The sequence below is a fragment of the Drosophila subpulchrella genome, chromosome 2R (genome assembly GCF_014743375.2).
Source record: "Drosophila subpulchrella strain 33 F10 #4 breed RU33 chromosome 2R, RU_Dsub_v1.1 Primary Assembly, whole genome shotgun sequence".
NCBI lineage: Eukaryota > Metazoa > Arthropoda > Insecta > Diptera > Drosophilidae > Drosophila > Drosophila subpulchrella.
In genome coordinates this window covers 6331606-6352465 of record NC_050611.1, presented here as the reverse complement: position 1 = coordinate 6352465, position 20860 = coordinate 6331606, and the positions used below count along the sequence as shown (strand labels likewise).

At 41.2% G+C, this 20860-nt stretch overlaps 3 protein-coding genes across 4 annotated transcripts; all 3 read left to right on the top strand.

The window, feature by feature from the left end:
- The first annotated feature begins 3020 nt into the window (after positions 1-3020).
- Positions 3021-14949, top strand: LOC119551013 (integrin alpha-PS3). 2 transcript variants are annotated; one of them, XM_037860067.1, is made up of 8 exons: positions 3021-3684; positions 10278-11262; positions 11325-11427; positions 11494-12078; positions 12138-12267; positions 12976-13338; positions 13403-14288; positions 14353-14949. In XM_037860067.1, exons 1-8 carry the CDS (start codon positions 3494-3496, stop codon positions 14455-14457), a joined length of 3348 nt encoding a protein of 1115 aa, XP_037715995.1. In that variant the 5' UTR covers positions 3021-3493; the 3' UTR covers positions 14458-14949. The 2 variants fall into 2 exon arrangements, with proteins under 2 accessions (XP_037715995.1, XP_037715993.1); XM_037860065.1 differs by lacking the exon at positions 3021-3684 and adding an exon at positions 7934-8317.
- A 917-nt stretch (positions 14950-15866) lies between these two features.
- Positions 15867-18468, top strand: LOC119549626 (integrin alpha-PS4-like). The gene is made up of 3 exons (XM_037857808.1): positions 15867-16030; positions 17279-18260; positions 18340-18468. Exons 1-3 carry the CDS (start codon positions 15867-15869, stop codon positions 18466-18468), a joined length of 1275 nt encoding a protein of 424 aa, XP_037713736.1.
- A 181-nt stretch (positions 18469-18649) lies between these two features.
- On the top strand, positions 18650-20725 carry LOC119549622 (integrin alpha-PS4-like). The gene is made up of 5 exons (XM_037857799.1): positions 18650-19100; positions 19160-19289; positions 19357-19719; positions 19779-20535; positions 20594-20725. Exons 1-5 carry the CDS (start codon positions 18650-18652, stop codon positions 20723-20725), a joined length of 1833 nt encoding a protein of 610 aa, XP_037713727.1.
- Positions 20726-20860: the final 135 nt, after the last annotated feature.

Here is a 20860-nt window from a genome sequence, read left to right as displayed (position 1 = left end):
AGCAATTAGTGAGAAAAGAAAATATTTTTTTATGACTTTCTTCAGAATTTGAGGATAATTTTTTAAGACCATATGACCCTTGCCTTAATTTTGACTGAATAATAAATAAATCCAGTATTTTGTAAAGTCATGGCAACCTACAGCATATCTACTAACATATGTATATAATCAAAAACTCTTCAGAAGTGGAACCTTCTTTGTCTAGCCTGCCATGACTTTTGTTAAAATAATACATTAACTAATTAGAAATTACTAATTTGGCATTAAAACTTACTAGAAAAGATAAATGTACTAAAGAAAAAAAATGTTTTTGTCTAAATACTTGAAGCAGTTTTAGGTATAACAACATTTCTTCGAAGACTTTTTCATGCTTTGACTGATTTGTTTAAAGCATTATGAAGAGGAAATAAAATGTTTTCGAGTGCAGTTTGCACCGCCACCGTTGCTACTGTTGATTTGTGAGATGCATGACGCTGCTTTTCCGATTCAACAATATAATCACAAATTACTGATAAATGCCCGCCGTTCACAATGCAGTTGTGACAAGTTGGAGCTCTGAAACTTCCGCCAAGTGTAACGACAGATTGCCACTGGGAGCGATCCATTTCAAGGGCAGCTCCCCCATTTGATGCGTTTCATGGGCCGGCAACAGTTCAATTTGCACCCTGTTTTTGTGCCGCCTGCATCTGGAGATGTGGGATGTGCGCCAGAAATAGCTGCCCCCGATAGCAGGGGGGTCATGAACTTCAATTATGTGCCTGGTAATGGGCGTGGCCCCCCTTCGCCCACGAAGAGCAGGTGCCATGTTGCCGCTGGGTCGCTGCAATCGTTGCTGTTGCTGGCGTGCACTCGTGTTGCCGCGGGGCAGCAACACATAATTGCTGTCGAATCGCCTGGCGAGCGCTTAATTGCGCATTTCAATAGCAACGCGGCGTTGGGGAACCGAATTAGCCGCCCTTTTGAACTTGCTGCTGTTTACTCAAGACCCTGGCTAGCATTCGATTTTGGAACTCTTAAGAGGAATTTTATTTATGCATCGAAATGGGAGCATTCGACGACTTGTGAATTGACTTTTATGGCGGTAATCTGCTGTAGTTGTAGTTCTGCTTATCGGTCGAAGCGACTTTTCCCCAGACCTCAGATCCCACTTTTGTTTTATTAGTTTTTATTGTTTTACATTCGCCTTGATAAACGGTCTGGACTGCCTGTGCCTGCGTTGAAAATCAATTACTCGAAGGCACAAACACGCAGCGATCTAAGCGCGGTTTTCCAGCTTATCAGCCTGGGGGAAAAGTCAACTCAAGTACTGCTCTGCTGATCCAATTGAACCGCTGGGCCTTCGAACCCCTGAACCCCGCGTGCCGGGCTCAGTTTCATGTCATCGAATCGTAAAGTTGATAAATTGCGGTCACCACCCAACCTACCCCAATGCGCTGAGTGGATAGCGCATGTGTAGTATACATATTTGCCCTAGGCCCAACTGATAAGCAGTTTGATTGCTCTACAAACAGGGCCTGCAGCCAAGTTCAATGACAGCAGTAAGTCGCTCAATTCGGGTGGCTACTCGCCTGGGAATCGTGATCGGCATCCTTTATGCCCGCCATATGCTCCTCGTTTCCAATGGAACCCAATCCAAAAAGTAATCACTCAGAGAAAATTGTAACGATATCTTGATGTTTGATCCATTTCCAGATGTCAGATAGGAAGTGTTTGAATTGGATAGTAATGGAACTGCTTCTGCTTTAAAGATGAATTATTTATAATATCATAAGGAAAGAAAATGTTTTATTAATCTTTCTTTGTTAAACTTTTACTAATGAGGCTTAATATATGACTTTTTTAGTTGCCCTCCTAGTAATGCGGTTGTATTAATATTATATATGAAATGGCTCTATAATAGCCCAAAATCCTCAAATAAAAACCTCAATTTGTTCCTTTTCTCTCTGCAGATCTTGATGAGCCTGCATAAAGAGCATGGTAAATATTAATTATAACGAAATATACAATACGATGAGGAACAAATAAGCATGCCTGTTTCCCTTCGGGGTTCCCTCAATAAGTATTCATAATAAAATACGGCTCCCTGTTGGAACTCCATGGTGACAGGCGGCGAGAAGGCGACGCTGCTTTCCTTTTTTTTTTTCTACCCAGGCCCTCGCACTTGGGCGTTCACTTATTTATGTGCATCGCCTGTGTGCAGCAATCGCGTAGGGGGAGTGTAAATGCAAGTGGCGTTCCGAACAAGGAGAACCACCACCTAAATGGTCGAATGCGGGTTGAGTTTGTACAAAAATGTACCTACTACAATGTACCTTCGCCTTCAAAATACCAGACTGTCAGGTTCTCAAACTAATTCCCATTTATGATAATAACCAAAAACGAACCAAAGAACTTTTTGAAGTTAAAAATGTTTTCATTGTGCTTGAATCAAGTTCAATTGGCGTTATTTACTTTGTATATCTGAATAACTAAACTATTAGTCTAGTCACTAGTTTGTACTTAATAAAAAGATGTTAAGTAAACTCAATTTAACTTTTCTCTTCTCACCATTTTGATCTAATATTGAGAACATTAATACCAACATGCACTTACACGGTTTTCAAGAACGAATGTTCTTAATTCAAGAACAATGAACTTGAATATTTTTTACTGTGCTGGAATTGTTAAAACATTTTGGTATTTATATTTGTTTTCTATTCAAACTAAATGATAAAATCTTAATAATTTACTAATAGTGAGTTATCAAGATCTTATATGTATTTCAAGTAAATTTTTTTTCATCACGTATCATGGTACCTGTTATATAATACAATATATAATACAAGAGAGAAATATCGAGAAACCTTTACGCAGATGTACCCAGATATACAAATATCTTCGGGTACCTAAATATATCAGTGCCCTCACAGATTGGAAACTCTCTTTCGACCATCTTGGTGGTGGACACACCGCCGCGGAATCGACGGTCGTCCAAGTCTGCTGCGGCACTTGAGTTCAGTTCATTTCGGTTCGAGTCGTCGGAGAGTGAAAACGTCCAAAGTTCGGTTGCACCACTGATCTCTTGCCTCGCCTGTAGACCAGAGTTGCGGAAATAAAGCGTTCTATATGCTATATACTAGGCATAAATGCAGATAGCATGGTCCACTAGTCGTTATAGCGTGTGGTTTACAACAACTTGTCGCCGGCAAAAGTGACAACAGAAAAACAAGTTCTGACCGATTTTTAGCTAGATCTCGCGAGAGCATGGCGAAAGCCGGCTGGGCTTTATTAAATTAATATAATTTCGAGAGAACGCCGCGGTATTGCGATCTCGGGTGTGTGAGTGCTTCAATTAAATTCAATAAATCATAAATAAGTGAGTGCCGGCGACGGATCCTGTTTTAGTGGTGTGGCTCTCTGGCGCAATTGTGATTTATTGGCCCCAGAGGAGCCGGGGTGATCCAAGCGAAATTAGGGAATTACGAATGCGAAAACCTAATTTTGATGAGTTCCAATGAAAGTCGTTGAGTCGAAAATGTTCCCCATCGTATTCCTCGCTCTGTTGGCCCTGCCCGCGCAAATCGAAGCGTTCAATTTTATGCCGCGACCTATCAGGGCGATAAACTCCCCGACCCATCTGAAGTTCCATCTAAACCAAACTCGCAGCTCCTACTTTGGATACACGCTCGTCATCCGTGAAACCAGGTGAGTTGCCTTAGATCGCTGTAAATATTTGCCTACATGTATGGGGAGTGTGAAACTTTCATACTTATTTCGATAACCGGCACACATATCTTATGTTTGACTTGGCACAAGACAAGCGAGGGCTTTCAATTCGTAGCCAACACCTTTGTCAATATTTTGAAACTTCTGGCATACGGAAATGGAAACTGAAGCCAGCGAAAGGGGATCAACAGAAGTGGGAAGCTCGGCAAAATTAGTACCGCTTTGGGGCGCTCTATTGGCACTTAACACTTTGTACGGCAATTAAAATGTTATTTTCGTCTAGTCGTAAATGAATACTCCGCACAGAGGTATCTCGACTTTCAGGACAGAAAACCCAGCTTGAAAACCTCTCAAAAACAATACCACTTGAAAGCAAAATTTCTAGAAATAACAAAAAAACTGGCTACTTCAACTTCAATTGCCATCAGTTACAATCGCCACAGATCTCAGAGATCGCGACTCTGTCTTGAACAATTGACAAACCCGAACACTTTTTAGTGTGTCGGGGCGACCTACATATCATATGATATGTAGACCCGATGGCGGCGACTTTTGCTTGGAGTACGGGCTCCAGAAATGACATCACACACCTTAACCGGCGCCACAAATCACAGTTAATTGAATATGAAGAAAGTGCTCGGATCGAAGTTCAGATACGCTTCTTCAGATACTTTCTGAACAATTCTCCAAGAGGCTCAGTCTCAAATCTTAAGGAAACTACTTATTATAAAGTAATGGTGATGAAACATAAAGAATATTTTTTTTATGTGCCATCAGGTGTTGTAGTGTATCTAAAATATTTTAATTCCAAAGATACTTTTCGAAAAATGATCTTAATTTTAAGTCACAAACTATAAAGAAACTACTTATCAATAACGAATAGTGATGAAACACATATAAAATTTATTTATGCCATCAGGTGTTGTAGTGTATCTTAAATATTTAAGTTCCAAAATTCTTTTTGTCAAAATTCAGGTCACAGCCTCAGAATCAGCACTTTGGTTTGTTCATTTGACGAGTACATCCATATCTTATTTTTGTTCCGGCAATCAGTAAGCCTGGTTAGAATGCAGTACTCGTACGTGATCATAACGAGCTGGCTTTTGACCATATTTTATTTCCATAAACCTGGACGGGTAATTTGGAACTTCCTCTACTGTTCCCGCTTCCCCTCTCTGTTTTTTTTATCGCCAGCACTTTAAAGCCCAAAATACCCATGGCTGTTGGCCATTACGAAGTGCGCCTAATTATGTACGGAAATTGCGCGTAAAATCACGACAAGCCGTAATTTATTTCACATCAATTGAAGCTGGCTGAAACAAACAAAAAGCGTAAGGCTTGTTTAGGTTTCCCAGTGAAATGGATGTAAGTGTAGAAAGACTGCACTCACTCACTGTTTCCCAACAGCTCTTGCATTCTGGCGAAATGAGTCACAAATGTTTCCAATCCGATTTTGAGGCGATGGCGTCTGCAGACCCACCCTCATCCCCAGCACCCCTCCCCCGAAGGGGTCCCCAGTTCGGCTGACACCACACACAAATATTTTTAGCCGTCTTACTCTGGGTCATTAAACCGAATTCCGAAAAAACAAAACCGAAGACTCCACAGCGGAAAACGGTGCAGCATGGTGGCTTTTGTTCTTAACATTTGATGACCGCAAGCTGCAGCGATTCTTTGTTTTTGTTTGGATGATATGGGGCTGGAGATGGAGATGGCGGGGGAGATTTGTGTGGTCCGTAACATGGCTTATTGTCCGAACACATAAACAGATAAATGCTTCTTGCTCGGCATTTAAACAAAGCGCCACCGCCCCTCGCCAATCCTCTGCTCAAGAACTTACATTAACTGTCGGAACTTTAGATTTTCATATAAAAAAGATTAAAGTTAAAGTAAGTAAATATTTATTATATAGATTCTATATTATAGAACAATGTTTTTCCGAAATATTTGTTTGAACTCTTTTTTTATGATATATATTTGTTAATAAAATAATATAAAATCAGAGATAACTTAAGATTACACATACACCATATTACTGGTGATATAACTTCGCATACAAGTTTAAAAAATTAAATTTAAAGCTAAAATTAAAAAAAATGAGCAATTAAGTTCTTTTATTAACCGTTTTAAGAACCATCTAAATATATATTTTTACTTTTGTTTATGACTGAAAAGAATTTATTTACAATTTTTAATTTAAAAATTAATTAATTAAATTAAAATTATTTTAAATTATTAAATTAATTAATTAATTTAAAAAATAATTTAAGACGTTCAATGTCCATATAAGGGTTACATAAACTGGCCTATTAGTCTGTAAACTATCTCTTTTGTTCCAACTTTTTGGACACTGCTGTATTTATGCACAAAGGCCAGGGCCAAAGTGGCGATGGTTTGGGGGATGGGGGCAGATGCGTGTGCGAGACATGGTTGACATGGTCATGAGTCACGTCTTGGGGAAATACGTAAGCGACAACCCGTACTTTGTATAACAGCTCAGATACGCCGAAATTTCAGTACTTCTTCATCGCCATCGTAGTGAAAACAAATGTTTGCTGACTGTTTTACTTTTAGCATAAACAATTTCTGGATCAGGTAGCCCAAGTGACGAGTACTTGTTACTGTCCCAACTCATATTGTTGACATTTTCTTTGTGATTGCCGTTTTTCACGCATGCAATTAAGCGCAAACTATTTGTCTCGCGCCGTCTTGCGGATAAAGTTACGACGGAAATCAGGCCAGGAAAAAAAATGCATGGCTTGTGAGTCATCCAGTGTCCAACTGACTAAGCCACAGATTCGTTCCGGAGAAAACTTGTATATTGATGTAGACGTATGAATAATAAAAAGTATATCAACGACCTATTAGAGGTCAAGCTTATGCCTGGGAAAATAAATGGTTGATATCATGTTGTTTGCGATGCAAGTCTTTGTAGAGAAAAAATAAGATCTTGGTATCTTTAACTAGCCACTAACTCCGGCGTCTTACAGAACTTACACTTACACTCCAAAAGATAATATATTATGTTTTTGCAAACTTCTTTTATTATGACTTTGCCTGTCTGAATGGCAACGCCATATCCTATCAATTGGGTTTTGTGAGTCAGCCAGGCTGATTAAAAAACACTTGTTCTTTTCGTAAATGCAATAATAATTGTAATTTCACACACTCATACTAAGAGGTATAACAAATTAAGAACTAAGGGGAAAACGAATGGGAATTACAAAAATATTTTTAAGTTTAAATATTTTAAAATTAGGTTTTTGTTTGGTTTTGTATACCTTTAGACAGCTACCCCTTCGCTCGAATTTTCTCTTCAATGTGTTTGGTGATCTAGCTTTATCAGTAGCGTTATATATGAGTCAGATTGGTTTTGGCTGCTTAAAAAACAAACACTTTTTTATAACTTTTAATTTGGAGTAGTACCCATGAAAAGTGCAAATACGGCGAGGCAAGCGTTTTGAAGATGGTATTTACGCCCCTCCCACGAAAGACCCAACGGTAACGTGAGTAAGCCTGGCCAAAAAAAGCGGTTCTCTCTCACCTTTTGGATACCATACCTCGAGTATCAAATCAGGGCCGAATCCAGTCAGTGCGGGGTCTTAGAAAACTGTGTCTTGGAGTCCTTGTTTACCATCGCTTAAACAGTGTATCAACATTTAAAATAAATATTTGAATAAAAACATATTTTGATAATGTTATAGCCTTTTAAATTAGCATCATACAAAATAAACTTTTTTTATTCTTTTGATATTTGTTTTTCCGGTATTTATGTATTTTAATTTTTCATCTATCACTACAACCTTAACTTATCATTTTATATGCTAGTCAAAAGCGATTTTATAATTTAAAATTAAAAAAATTTTATTTATTAAAAAAAAAAAAAAAAAAAAAAAAAAAAAATTTTTTTTTTAATACTTTTTGTACAAGTTTTATTCACATCATTCAAACGTGTTAAGAGCAATGGATTTTTTATAAAGCTATGGAACTTTAAAAAACGTTTTTTTTTGTTTTTTAAATTTTAATGATGTTTTTGACAGTTGACAATTATGCGTACAGCGGGTAAAAATTAATGTTAGATAAGATTATGGTCGGGCCCTGAGCGTAAGTTTTGAATTTAACGTACCTAATCCGCCACTGATCATAGAGTGTAACTCGTTGGCTCTCTCGTCGTCGCCGCCGAGTGCTAAGATGGTCGGTAGGTCGGTCTGGAAGCACTGCTCGTTTAGTCTCTCACAAGCTTTTGATGGAAACGGTCCCGAACACAATCCATATCCGGCGCAGCAGTTTCGCGTTGAGGCAATAAAACGAAAGTGATAATACAATATTCAGTCGACGATCGCGTGGCGAAGCATTAACCAGTTAAATAATCGTGGTCTTAAGACTGTAAACTTCTGTGGTGCTGTAAAAGTGCATAAATGGTGCGGCAAGGTCGCAAATTCTGGGTGGTGCTGGTGGTGGTGGTGCTGTCTGTGTGCCTTTTCAGCCACTCCGATGCATTCAACCTCTCGCCGCGGCCCAACAGGCAGATTGTGGACCCCCAGTTTGCTACGAGTCTGCCCAAAGTGCGTGCGTCATATTTCGGTTTCACGATGAGCCTGCGACCCAATGGGTAAGACTCCACATCCCACTCCCCGACCATCTCATCCAGCTCCCGCATCTTCGATTTACCCACTCCACAGCCAACGGGGAGTAAACAGGTTGTGTTGTGATGATGATGATTCACGTTCGCAAACGCCAATCGAATAGTAGCTGTAAAATTGAATGAAGTTTTTTAAAAATGCTCTGGCAGCAAAAGCTAAAAAAAGTGTCAAAAAAAGAAATTCCGTACACTTAATGCCTTGTGCAAACGATGAAGTCATACTCTTAATATCAATTATCTGCCCATAGCGATGAGGTGTAGTCGAGCACATAAAACCTATGGTATATATGTATATGCTATATGGTTTTATGGAGATATCAAGCTCAGTGGCCACCGTTTGTATATTGTCCGAGTTGCGAGTTGTGCAAATAACTGCAACGCTGCACGTCCAAACCTTTGTTGGCTTAATAAGTCAGCTATTTAGGGCGGAGTTCGGTATGCAACGTTTAGAAATAACGAACCGCCAGTCGTCAATGCCAATTTGTTATCAGCCAACGGTGCTAGCTTCGTTTTAACGATTCACGATAAGATTGCCGCAGTCACAGTAAAAATCCACTAAGAATAATGCACATAACATATTGACCGGGAGCTATGTTGCAAAGATAACACATTCAGGTTGATTCGACCCTCTACATCTTATCGAATTTCAATTGTCAAGCCAATCCAGTTTGGATTCGTAGGAAAAATCGAGTAATAGATGAGACATACCTACTCAACAATTGGGCTTCAATGTCTGACTAATACCAATAAAGCAAGGGCAAAAAAATTGCAACACTAAGAAAAATTTTTACAATTGATTCTATTTATATACAAAATGAATCGATGTTGAAATAAATCATATTTAATTAGGTATTTCGATAATATCACTCGATTTCTATAATGCTAAAAGAAATTATATAACCCTACATTATAATATCAAATTGATATCTATCCAAATTTTCTTTGTGTGCAGTTATTTTTTCGCTTTTAAGGTGGCCTCTTGCTGTGCAAAATTATTGGGAAGAAAGTGATGTTGAAAAAAAATAATTATCTCATATTATCATTACATATAGATTCTTGCGAATTATTTGTTGGCAGGTGTTAATAGATTGTTGTGAAGATTACTATGGTTTTTGCTTATGAATTTTTTAAATCAGTATTATAAATCTTCTTTTATGAAATAGAAATATACAGGAAGGAATGCTATATTAAAATGCACTGACCTTGATAAACCCGTTCCTCTTTTACATATCTCACGATAAGTATATGTTCGATTAGAGGCGAGGAACAAAGATGTCTAGATATGTCTCTATCTTACATTTTTACATTTTACACTTTAAATTTGTATCTACCGGCTGAGACGTCGCTACAAATGTTCTTCCTATGTATATATGACATTTACGAAGTTAAATAAAATGTACGATTTCGGAGATCTCAGCGATCATATAATCGGACATGGCTTTATTGGTTCTGCTACTGATATTGAATAGGAGTATATATATTTTATGGGGTCGAAAGCGTCCTTCTATCTGTGACTTACTTTCCTACGAATATATATGGATATCAACATTTTTCCACTAGTAATCGGTATTCAAATAGTTTCATTACATTTTAAATTATCGTCACATATCAAGCTAGAAAACGGATCGAGCGTCTATATCCTATAGCTCTTTTATTTATACTAGTTAAGTCACATATTAGTTCGTGTAATGTGCAAGGCTATTAAAACTTCGGCTTGCCAAAGACAACTTCAGTTCTCGCTTAACAAATTTGTATTCTAAATGCTACAAAAACATTAGATTTACCATGTTATAATTTAACACAAATTTTGTTTGGGGAATATTGAGAGACATTTTTGTTGATTACATAAAATGCTCTTAATAGTAAAAAGTAATTGCGATAGATGAGTAAATTAACAACCAACTATTTCCATTTTTGCCTGCGATTGCAGCATCATTGTGGGAGCTCCGCGGGCGCAGTCCACCTTGGAGTCGCAACGAAGCATCAATGAGACGGGGGCGATCTACAGGTGCTCCCTGACAGACGGAGTCTGCAGTCCGTATGTCCTGGACCCTCGGGGAAACGTGGATGCGCCCTTCAACGAATACACCTTCGACTCGGAGCGCAAGGACTTCCAGTGGCTGGGCGGAGCCATGGACGGCGGCACAAGGGATACGGATAAGTTGCTGGTGTGCGCCCCGCGATTCTATGCGCCAGGTCCCCGGGACTACTTTATGCATGGGGTCTGCTACTGGATCAACAGCACGGTGGCCAGCACTCCGGAGCACGTCACCCGCATCTCTCCACTCCGCCTGAAAACGGAACAAGTGAAGGAGGAAAACGGCGTCTCTAGCTATTACTACATTATGGGCGAACTGGGACTCAGTGCCCATGTGGCGGATGACAACTCAAAGTTCCTGATCGGAGCCCCTGGCATCAATACGTGGAAGGGATCGGTGATTCTCTACCGGCAGGTGGATCCCGTGGACAATCCCACTGCCAGCAGGCGTGACACGAGCAGGGCGCTCCGGCGAACGATTCGCGATGTGGACACCAGCGAATACACGCCGGAGCACTATGCACCGGAGATACCCCACCCGATGAACTGGGGCCAGGAGGATGACTCGTACTTTGGCTATGCGGTGGGCTCCGGATACTTTGACAGCTCCAACCCGAAAACCCTGCTCTACGTGGCCACCGCTCCCCAGGCCAACAAGCAATCCGGCGAGGCCTACATCTTCGACGTCCGCGGCAAGAGCATCCACAAGTACCACGTCTTCCGTGGCGAGCAGTTTGGCGAATACTTCGGTTACTCCGTCTTGGCGGAGGATCTCAATGGAGATGGCAAGACGGACGTCATCATATCAGCGCCCCAGCACGCTCTGGAGGATTCCCACGACAATGGGGCAATCTACGTGTTCATCAACAAAGGCTTTGTGAGTAATCAATAAGGAGCGTTTCCGGAAGAAGAATGACTAATGTCGCCTTATCGTTGCAGTTCAACTTTGAGAGACAGATTATAAGTTCCCCAGTGGAGACCATGGCTCGGTTCGGAACCACTCTTTCGCGCCTGGGAGACCTTAATCACGACGGATACAATGGTGGGTTTCCTCAGGGATTCATTATCAATTTTGTCATATACTTACTTATATTTTCCATTTTCCCAGATGTGGCAGTTGGAGCTCCCTTTGCCGGAAACGGATCGGTGTTCATCTACCTGGGCAGCGAGCGTGGATTGCGGGAGCAGCCTAGCCAGCGACTGGATGCTCCTTCCCAGCAACCTTCCAAGTACGGAACCCACATGTTTGGCCACGGCCTCTCCCGCGGATCGGACATAGATGCTAACGGGTTCAACGACTTTGCCATCGGAGCCCCCAACGCCGAGGCCCTGTACCTGTATAAGGCCTATCCCGTCGTGAAGGTCCATGCCACAGTGAAGTCGGAGTCGCGGGAGATCAAGCCGGAGCAGGACAAGGTGAAGATCACCGCCTGCTACAGACTGAGTACCACCTCCACGGCGAAGGATGTGCAGCAGCAGGAGCTGGCCATCCGAATCGCCATCGACACCCAGCTGAAGCGGGTCAAGTTCGTCCAGACGCAGACCAATGAGATGAGCTTCAAGGCGGACGCGGGTCTCGGCGAGCAGTGCCGGGTCTTCGAGGCCCAGGTGCGCTACAGCGAGAAGGACATATTCACGCCCATCGATCTGGAGATGCACTACGAACTGACGAAGAAGGTTCCAGATTCGGAGGGTAAGTACTGAGCTAAATGGGATAATCATTGCAGTCACTAACTCAGTCACCCTCAACAGAGTTTTGCGAAACGTGTGCGGTTGTTGATCCACAGGAACCGACGGTCTCCACGCAGAAGATTATCTTCAGCACGGGCTGTGCCACCGATGTTTGCACCGCAGATCTGCAGCTGAGGAGCAAGAATGTGAGGTATGTCAATATCAGAGTGACCAATAGCAAGGGTGTGGTAGAAGTTTTTCGAGTTAATTGTCATGTCTTTATAAGCGTTTATCTCTAGATTCTATTTGTTCAGAGATGCCATTCTTCTTGTAAATAAGCGAAATATTAATATTTTAAGCTGTTTCGAGTCTGTACAGTTAATGTTTTTAAAAACGAGAAACAAGACAGTTCAATTTCGACAAAAACAAAATATTTTTTCGCCTAAAATATCAGAGTGACCAATAGCAAGGGTATGGTAGGAGTTTTTCAAGTCAACTGATTCATGTCTTCATGTGCATTTATCTCTAAATTCTATTTATTCTGAAATGCCAATGTTCTTGTTAATGAATGTTCGAGTCTGCAGAGTTAATGTTTTCAAAAACGAGAAACCAAAAAAGAAAAGAAAAAGAAACGCCAAAAAAAAATAATATCGAATAGCATTGAATGCATAATAAGTTAGATACGGTATAAAAATAGGTCTTAAAACGAAAAACGATATTTAAACTTAAAAAAGAATTTCCTTATTAAGTAATTTCGATTTTATTTTGTTAAGTAGTGTAGTTTTTGAAAATGTATCAATGTATGTTTGAGTAGTGAGTAACGCACAATCGGTGCACTCATGGGTATTTATGAGTAATTTAGTACTTGAAGTTTTCAACGGAGTTGTGACTTATAGCGCTTTCCTTGAACTTTCCATAGCCCGACTTATATATTGGGAAGTGCCGATACCCTGCGTATCAACTACGAGATCACCAACGTTGGAGAGACCGCCTACCTTCCTCAATTCAACGTGACGAGCACATCCCGCTTGGCCTTCGCCCAGGTTCCTGGAAACTGCAAGGTCGTCGAGGCAGTCATGGTGTGCGACCTGAACCGCGGACGACCTCTGGCCAAGGGTGACAGCGATTCCGTCACCATCAGCTTCGATGTGAGCCAACTCAGCGGACAGTCGCTGATCATCTACGCAGAAGTGTTTAGCACGGGGTACGAGAAGAATCCCACGGACAACAAGCAGACTAACGTGATCGGTCTGAAGGAGTTCACCGAAATCGATGCCAGCGGGTAGGGTATACTAAAGCTGGTACAATTCATACAAATTGTATTAATATTCCTTGATCATTTTCAGTGGTCAGACAAACAACCAAATCGATTTGGAGCACTACAGCAAGTCGGCGGAGATCATCAACAACTACGAGATCAAGAGCAACGGGCCCAGTGTGATCGAACAGTTGACCATCTCCTTCTATATACCCATCGCAGACAAGGTGGCTGGCTCCACTGCCATTAGACCCATCATCAATATGACCAGCCTGAAGATGCAGGCCACATACGACTCCCAGCTGCTGGGCATCGATCTGTACGACCAGAACAACACGTTGCTCCTTCTGGACCCCATTGAGGTGGCCACCACTCTCAGCGGGGGCCTGGAGCGGACTGTGATCACCCAGACCCACGGACTGAGCTACGACATCCACAGCAGTGGACATGTGCACCAGACCATGGAGGTACTCGATACCGACAGGGTGGCCACGGCTTCCATGACCCGGAGGCGTCGGGATCTCAGGGCCCTGGCCGCGAATCGCGAGCAAAACGCTCGCATCTCGAATGTCAAGGCGCACGATCTGCTGAGCGAGGAGTTCAAGGGAAGGCTACCGGTTAATCGCACCATTGTATTTAACTGCCGGGATCCCGAGACGACAATCTGTGTACGGGCCGAAATGAAGGTGCACTTTAGGCCCGAGAAGTCCATCAACCTGAACATCCGCTACAGCGTGGATCTGAACGAGGTGAACGACATATTGATGGATCCCTGGGAGTTCTTTGTCATCCTGACCGACCTGAAGGTGACCAAGAAGGGGGATCCCACGTCCAGTTCGTTTTCGATAAATGAAAGGATTGCCCCGAACATAATATCCAAGCATCTGGAGGCCCATACGCCCATCTGGATCATAATTGTGTCCGTACTCGGTGGCCTGCTGCTGCTCTCCGCGATAAGCTATCTTCTATACAAGGTAAGTTAGTGGGTAGTTCGATGGGCAGTCCTATGTTTCTGACTTACACCTCTCTCTTCAATAGCTTGGATTCTTCAACCGCACCAAGAAGGACGAGTTGGACAGGTTGGTGCAGCAGAATCCCGTCGAGCCGGAGGCGGAGAACCTCAACAGTGGCGGCAACAACTAACTTCGGCGGAGGGCCTCTTCAGCCGCACACATCACATTCAAAATGGATGAACCAGTTACCAAATCCTATTTTCACAACGGGAAGACTACCCACTAAGTGTGTTCTTATGCATTTAACAAGGAGCTAAATACGAAAAGCGATTAACGAAAAATCTACCTTATAGGATATACGTGCAAATTGGTAACCACGAGACATACAATGTTCTTGCGGGTTTTATTTCTAAGCTTAGTGCCTTGTAATTTATAATTTACAACTTATTTATAGCCATGTTGCCATTTGTTGTATATATTTATTTTAATTATTCATAATTGTAATGATGTTGTAAAGGTAGCTTTACATGGCGACGTAAAAGACTTTCCTAACATGTAAATTGTAAAAACGAAACTAGGTTATCTTATGCCGAAACAGATTGATAAGAACCTATTATTGTATTATATTAGAGTATTAAAGAGATGAATAATAAATGAAATCTTTAAGAATTTTTTAAAAAGATATTTGTAGCATGTGCAATAGGAACACTAAGTTTTAAGTGTCGTAGAGTATAAGGGTATATTAGATTCGTCGGAAAGTATGTAACTGATAGAAGGAAGCGTTTACTTACCTAGCTATCAAATGTGGCTACACACACTCTAAGGCCCACAAAACCGCAAAAATCGTATGTATAAACGCTGTTATTTTTAAAACAATAAATGCAGATTCTAGAGATTCTTGCGTAGCGCAAGTGATTTCAAAAGGGTACCACGCTCACTCTAACCAAAAACCGCGCAAAACTTTGGCGCCCGTATTACAAAGATTACAACATAAAATAAATTTTATTTTATCTCGCATGTCAATACCTACCGTTACGCGGAAATTGTTCAAATCGGGCCATTAGTTAATAGGTAATAACTTTACGTCCGTATCTAGCAAGATCCACGTCACAGAAATTAAAATAAAAAGTGTAAGATATAAAGTAAATATAATGTAAAGATCGATGTATCTATAACAGAGGTCGGCAGCGGCCTATTTAGTGAGCATAGGGAAGTGTTCTGCCCATCCTCTGCTCGCTGACTTCGGCATGGGTCTTCGGGTCCTTTTTTTCTCAGCTTCGGCGCGCTTTTTTGCGGCTGCGGCAGTGAATTTCAGTGCAAAACAAAGAAACGTCAGGCGTCAGTAACGGGTATCTGATAATGTTTTTCTCATGTTTTTAAATATTATTTTGTTTTTATACACATCTTTAAATAACTCTGAGTGTCACAAAATTGCCCCATATCCAATTAAATTGCAACCACTCATTTTATATCTTTTCATTTATGTTCAAGTTTCCTAAGAGTTCGGTCGCAGACTCAAAAGAATAATATATTTAAAAAAATTATAAATGCGTAAGATTGCTGTTTATTCGTCCTGAAATATTCCCAGTTAAGTGAAGAATGTACCGCCTTCTGCTTCTCGTATTTTTGGGACTTCGATGCCAAATCGAAGCATTCAATATATCGCCACAGCCGATCAAAACATTTTTATATCCGAACTCAAGCAAAACAGAACATGGTCGTAGCTCCTACTTTGGATACTCGCTCGTCATTCGAGAGAAAAGGTAAGTTGCAGATCCATGGGCAATTATTGTCGGGCTCATTCTATAGGAATACAATCGACAAAAAACATGTATTTTTACTGTTTTTCTTATTTATTTTCTATTTATATTTGCTCTTTAAAACCTTTCAAGGCTTTAAGTTTTTTTTCTGTGAAAGTGTTTCACAAAGTGTTTTCCGGCTTCAGAAATGTGAATCCATTTAAAGTTTTCTGTGAGTTGCGTCGAACGCAGTAGCATTGTTGAATTTAGTCCATATTTGAAAAACTTTGAAATAGCAGTTTCAAAAAATACGTTGATTTTCTATAATTTGAATTCTTTCCAAAAAGGAATTATTATAGCAGTTAGCTCTTAGTAAGGGCGTATCCAGGATTTTCATTATTTCATTTAAGCTAAAATAATATAAATCGGCATAAATTGTTTGCCTCTTGGCCACAATTGTTACACCCTTGCGGAGGGTGTTATAATTTTGATCAGAAGCTTGTACCGCAGTGAATAAGTCGTTTCCGACCCTATAAAGTATATATATTCTAGTTTGGGATCACTAGGCATGTCCTTTGGGCATCCACTATATTTTAGTCATTTTCATTAAAGTCTGCAAAAGTATTTATACTTTGGCATGCCGAGGCTAGCTACCGTTTTCGATATTAGTGCTAGAAATAATAAATTTCATAAGTACACTCAGGGAAAAGAACCTTGCTAGAATCAAGTACAAACAGTCTTGATTTAAGAACGATTTCATGCTTACCATTGTAAGACCGTTCGTACTAAAAAAGGGGTTCAAATGAGCACAATTTGGATTTAAATATCTGTCAATACTAAAAATTCCCAACTGCTTATTCTGAAAGTGCTCGGTATATAAGGCGCATAAAATTAATCTAATTTAGATATATCTCGTTTATTTTATTTTCAGTTTTTCAATACTTTCTTCTCTAACTAGCTTATAATTTAAGCCCAATTTAAATTTACAATATATTTATTAGTTAGTTCGTCCTTAAATCATGCCTGCTATTTTCTTACTTTACTACAAAATCATACTTGTTTTTAGTACAAATATGACTAGACTTAAAAATTAATCATTTTTGATTGTAGACCGAAAGCTTATACTTATGTGTTTTGTATTTACTCACAAAATGTGTTACTCATGTTTTGAAAGTCATCAATGACGCAACGAGGATGTCTAAATGACATGTGTTTTCCCTGCTGAATAACGATATGAAAACCAATCTTTCTTTTATTTATATGACACGGCAGTATAATAGTGGCAGCTCCTCGTGCGAATTCCACCTTGCCCGATCAGAGCAAAGTCATCGAGCCTGGTGCGATCTTCAGATGCCTTTTCAACGACGGTAGCTGCACTTCGTATGACGTAGATACCAAGGGCAACCATTATGAAAAGGCAAGTACGGATGTCCTCCGGGCCAAGGGCAAGGACTTTCAGTGGATGGGCGGATCGATGGATGGTGGCACTCTGGATTCGGATAGGTTCCTTGTATGTGCCCCGCGATTCTACAGTGCACAAGAGGTGACACATGATGGATGGAAGTATGATTCCAATACCACAACCGCAGCTAATATCTCCATGATTGGAATCTGCTACTGGCTGAAGAACACAACTGAGGAGGAGCCGGATGTCACGGATATCTGTCCATTCGCCTTAAGAAATAAACAAACTGAGACAATTGGCGAAAACTCAAAGCCCTTTTATCAAATGGGGCAACTCGGACTCAGTGCACATGTGTCGAAAGCCTCGACACTCGTAATGGGAGCACCAGGAATCGATATGTTTAGGGGATCGGTGTATCTAAATCCAGAAAACCAGGTACCAGGTGGAGGTCGGATGGTGCGTGACACGAGTAGAGCACATCACCGCTATAGACGGCACGTATCGCAGCCAAACTGGAACCAAGAGGAGGACTCGTACTTTGGCTACTCCGTTAGCTCCGGCTACTTCGACAGCTCCAACCCCAATAAACTGCTCTACGTGGCCACCGCTCCTCACGCCAACACTAAATCCGGCGAGGCCTACATCTTTGAATATCAAAATGAAGGGAGGACCATGCAAAACCACACCAAGTTCCATGGCATGCAGTTTGGCGAATACTTCGGCTACTCTGTTTTGGTAGAGGATCTTAATGGAGACAGAAAGCCCGACCTTATTATATCAGCGCCCCAGCACGCTCTGGAGGATTCCTACGACAACGGGGCCATCTATGTTTTTACCAACAAGGGCTCTGTGAGTAACGCTTTCGAAGTCATATTTTAGATATTAGTATTCCCAGTTATAGCTGACTAATTCCGCGTTATTATTTCAGTTTCATTTTGACCTCACGATTATTCATTCGCCAGTGGGCAATAAGGGTCGGTTTGGAACTACTCTATCACAATTAGGCGATATCAATCAAGATGGTTACAACGGTGGGTTATTAACACACCTATATTAAAAATATGGGGTATAAAATATAAAATGAATACTGTTATCTTGACACAGACGTGGCCGTGGGAGCTCCCTTTGCCGGAAACGGATCGGTGCTAATCTACCTGGGCAGCAAGGATGGGCTGCGGGATCAGCCGAGTCAGCGACTGGATGCTCCTTCCCATCAAGCTTCCATTTACGGAGCACACATGTTTGGTCACGGTTTATCCCGCGGATCGGATACAGATGGCAACGGGTTCAACGATTTCGTTGTCGGAGCCCCCAACGCGGAGGCCTCTTATCTGTACAAGGCATATCCTGTTGTAAAAATATTTGCAAGAATAGAACCCACCTCACATCGGATCCAACCGGAGCAGGAAAGATTAAATATCACCGCCTGCTTTAGACTGATAACCCCTTCCAAAATCAAAAAGGTTCAGGAGCAGGTGCTAAACATCTCGATTGACCTCGACACGGATAAGGAATTCATGGATAAGCGGGCTGTATTCGAGGGCGATAGAGTGATTCGCTTTTCGGATACTGCGATATTAGAAGAGAAGTGCAGGAACTTTGAAATTCAAATGGTCAGGAAAGCTAAATTCGAGAACATTACGATGAAAATGAACTACAGGATAGAGAGGAAGATTCCGGACTTGGAAGGTAAGGTTCAATATTAGAGTTTTGAATAAATTAACTAATGGTGCGTAAACCCTTAACAGAGTTCTGCGAAGAGTGCGCGGTTGTTGATCCGGCAGAACCGAAGTTTTCCACAGGGAACATCACCTTCAACACGGGCTGTCCCATTGTTGATTGCGTTGCTGATCTGAAGTTGAGGAACATCAATGTGAGGTAAAAACATTTCGGGGTGTTGCGTTTTTGTTTTCTATTTTACAGGTATTTTTTTATTACTCCCTAGATCCGAATTTATTTTGGGTACATCCGACACTCTCCGTCTGAGATACAACATCACCAACGAAGGGGAAAACGCCTACCAGCCACAGTTCAACGTGACCAGCATCCCCCTCCTGGATTTCGCCCAGATTCCGGGAAACTGCAAGAAATATGAAGACGTCTTGATGTGCGATCTTAACCAAGGATTTCGAATGGCCAAATTTAACTCCACTTACGTCGATGTAGTCTTCGATGTGACCCAACTGGGAGGACAGTCTCTGACTGTCTACGCAAATGTTTTTAGTGCCCTAAACGAGTCCAGCCCCGAGGACAATAACCTAACCACCGTGATCACTCTGAAGGAGCACACCGAGATCGATGCTATCGGGTACATTATAAAAACAACTCTTGTTTTTAGAACTGACTAAAACTGCCATCTATTTTCAGAGTTCAGACAAATGATCAAATTGTTCTCAAAAAGGATCCTTACATTTCGGAACTCATCAACCATTACGAGTTTAAGAGCCACGGCCCCAGTACTATAGAAAAGTTAAACCTGTCGCTTTATATTCCTATAGCGTATAAGACGTCTGACTCGGATATATATCCCATCATGGATATATCAAGCTTAAAGATACAGTCCAGCTACAGCGATTCTAAGCAACTCACCATCGAGCTCTACGACCCCAATAATTTGCTCCTGAAGAACTTCACCCAGGACCATGAGCAGACCACCTTATCGACGCCACGGATGCGTAGGGAGGTGAAAGGTCTGAAAGTGAAATCCGATTTAGAGCGGCTAGAGCAAAATGCTAGCATATCACAAGTCCAGACCAACGAACTGCTGTTGGAAGAGAACCTCCCGAAGGATAACACCATTGTGTTGAACTGCCAGGAAACAAACCAAACGATATGCGTACGGGTCGAATTGGGACTCGACTTTAAGCCAGATAAACCAGTAAACCTAAACATAAGCTTCAACGTGGATCTGAATGAGGCCGAGGATTTCTGGGAGTACTTTGTCATCAAGACGGATCTGAGGCTTCTCAAGAAGGGAGATCCCTCATGCAGTTCGTTCAGGATCAACAAGAAGATCAAATCGAATGTGATATGCAAGCATGCTGAAGTGTCCATTTGGAAAATTATTTGGTCCGTTATCGGGGGCGTGGTGGTGCTCTCTGCAATAACTTACGCTCTTTATAAGGTTCGTATCAGTTTGGTTAAAACATCTTATCTCTATCTTGACTTTCTATACTTCTTAGAACGGATTTTTTAAACGCACCATTAAGTACGAACTAACCAGGCTAATTCGAGATAGTTTTGAGGAGGGAATGGCTGAGACGAGGGAGAATTCTGATGCAGATGCGGATGCGAATTTACAGGCAGAATCTTAAGACTTGTTATTAATATTTTTAAGCGTTCTAAACTAAATATTGTTTTATGTAACTGTACATAAGAATGTAAAAGAACTTATTTAATTGTAAATTAAAAAAAATAGCAATAATGTTTATTCCATACAAAAGAATAAT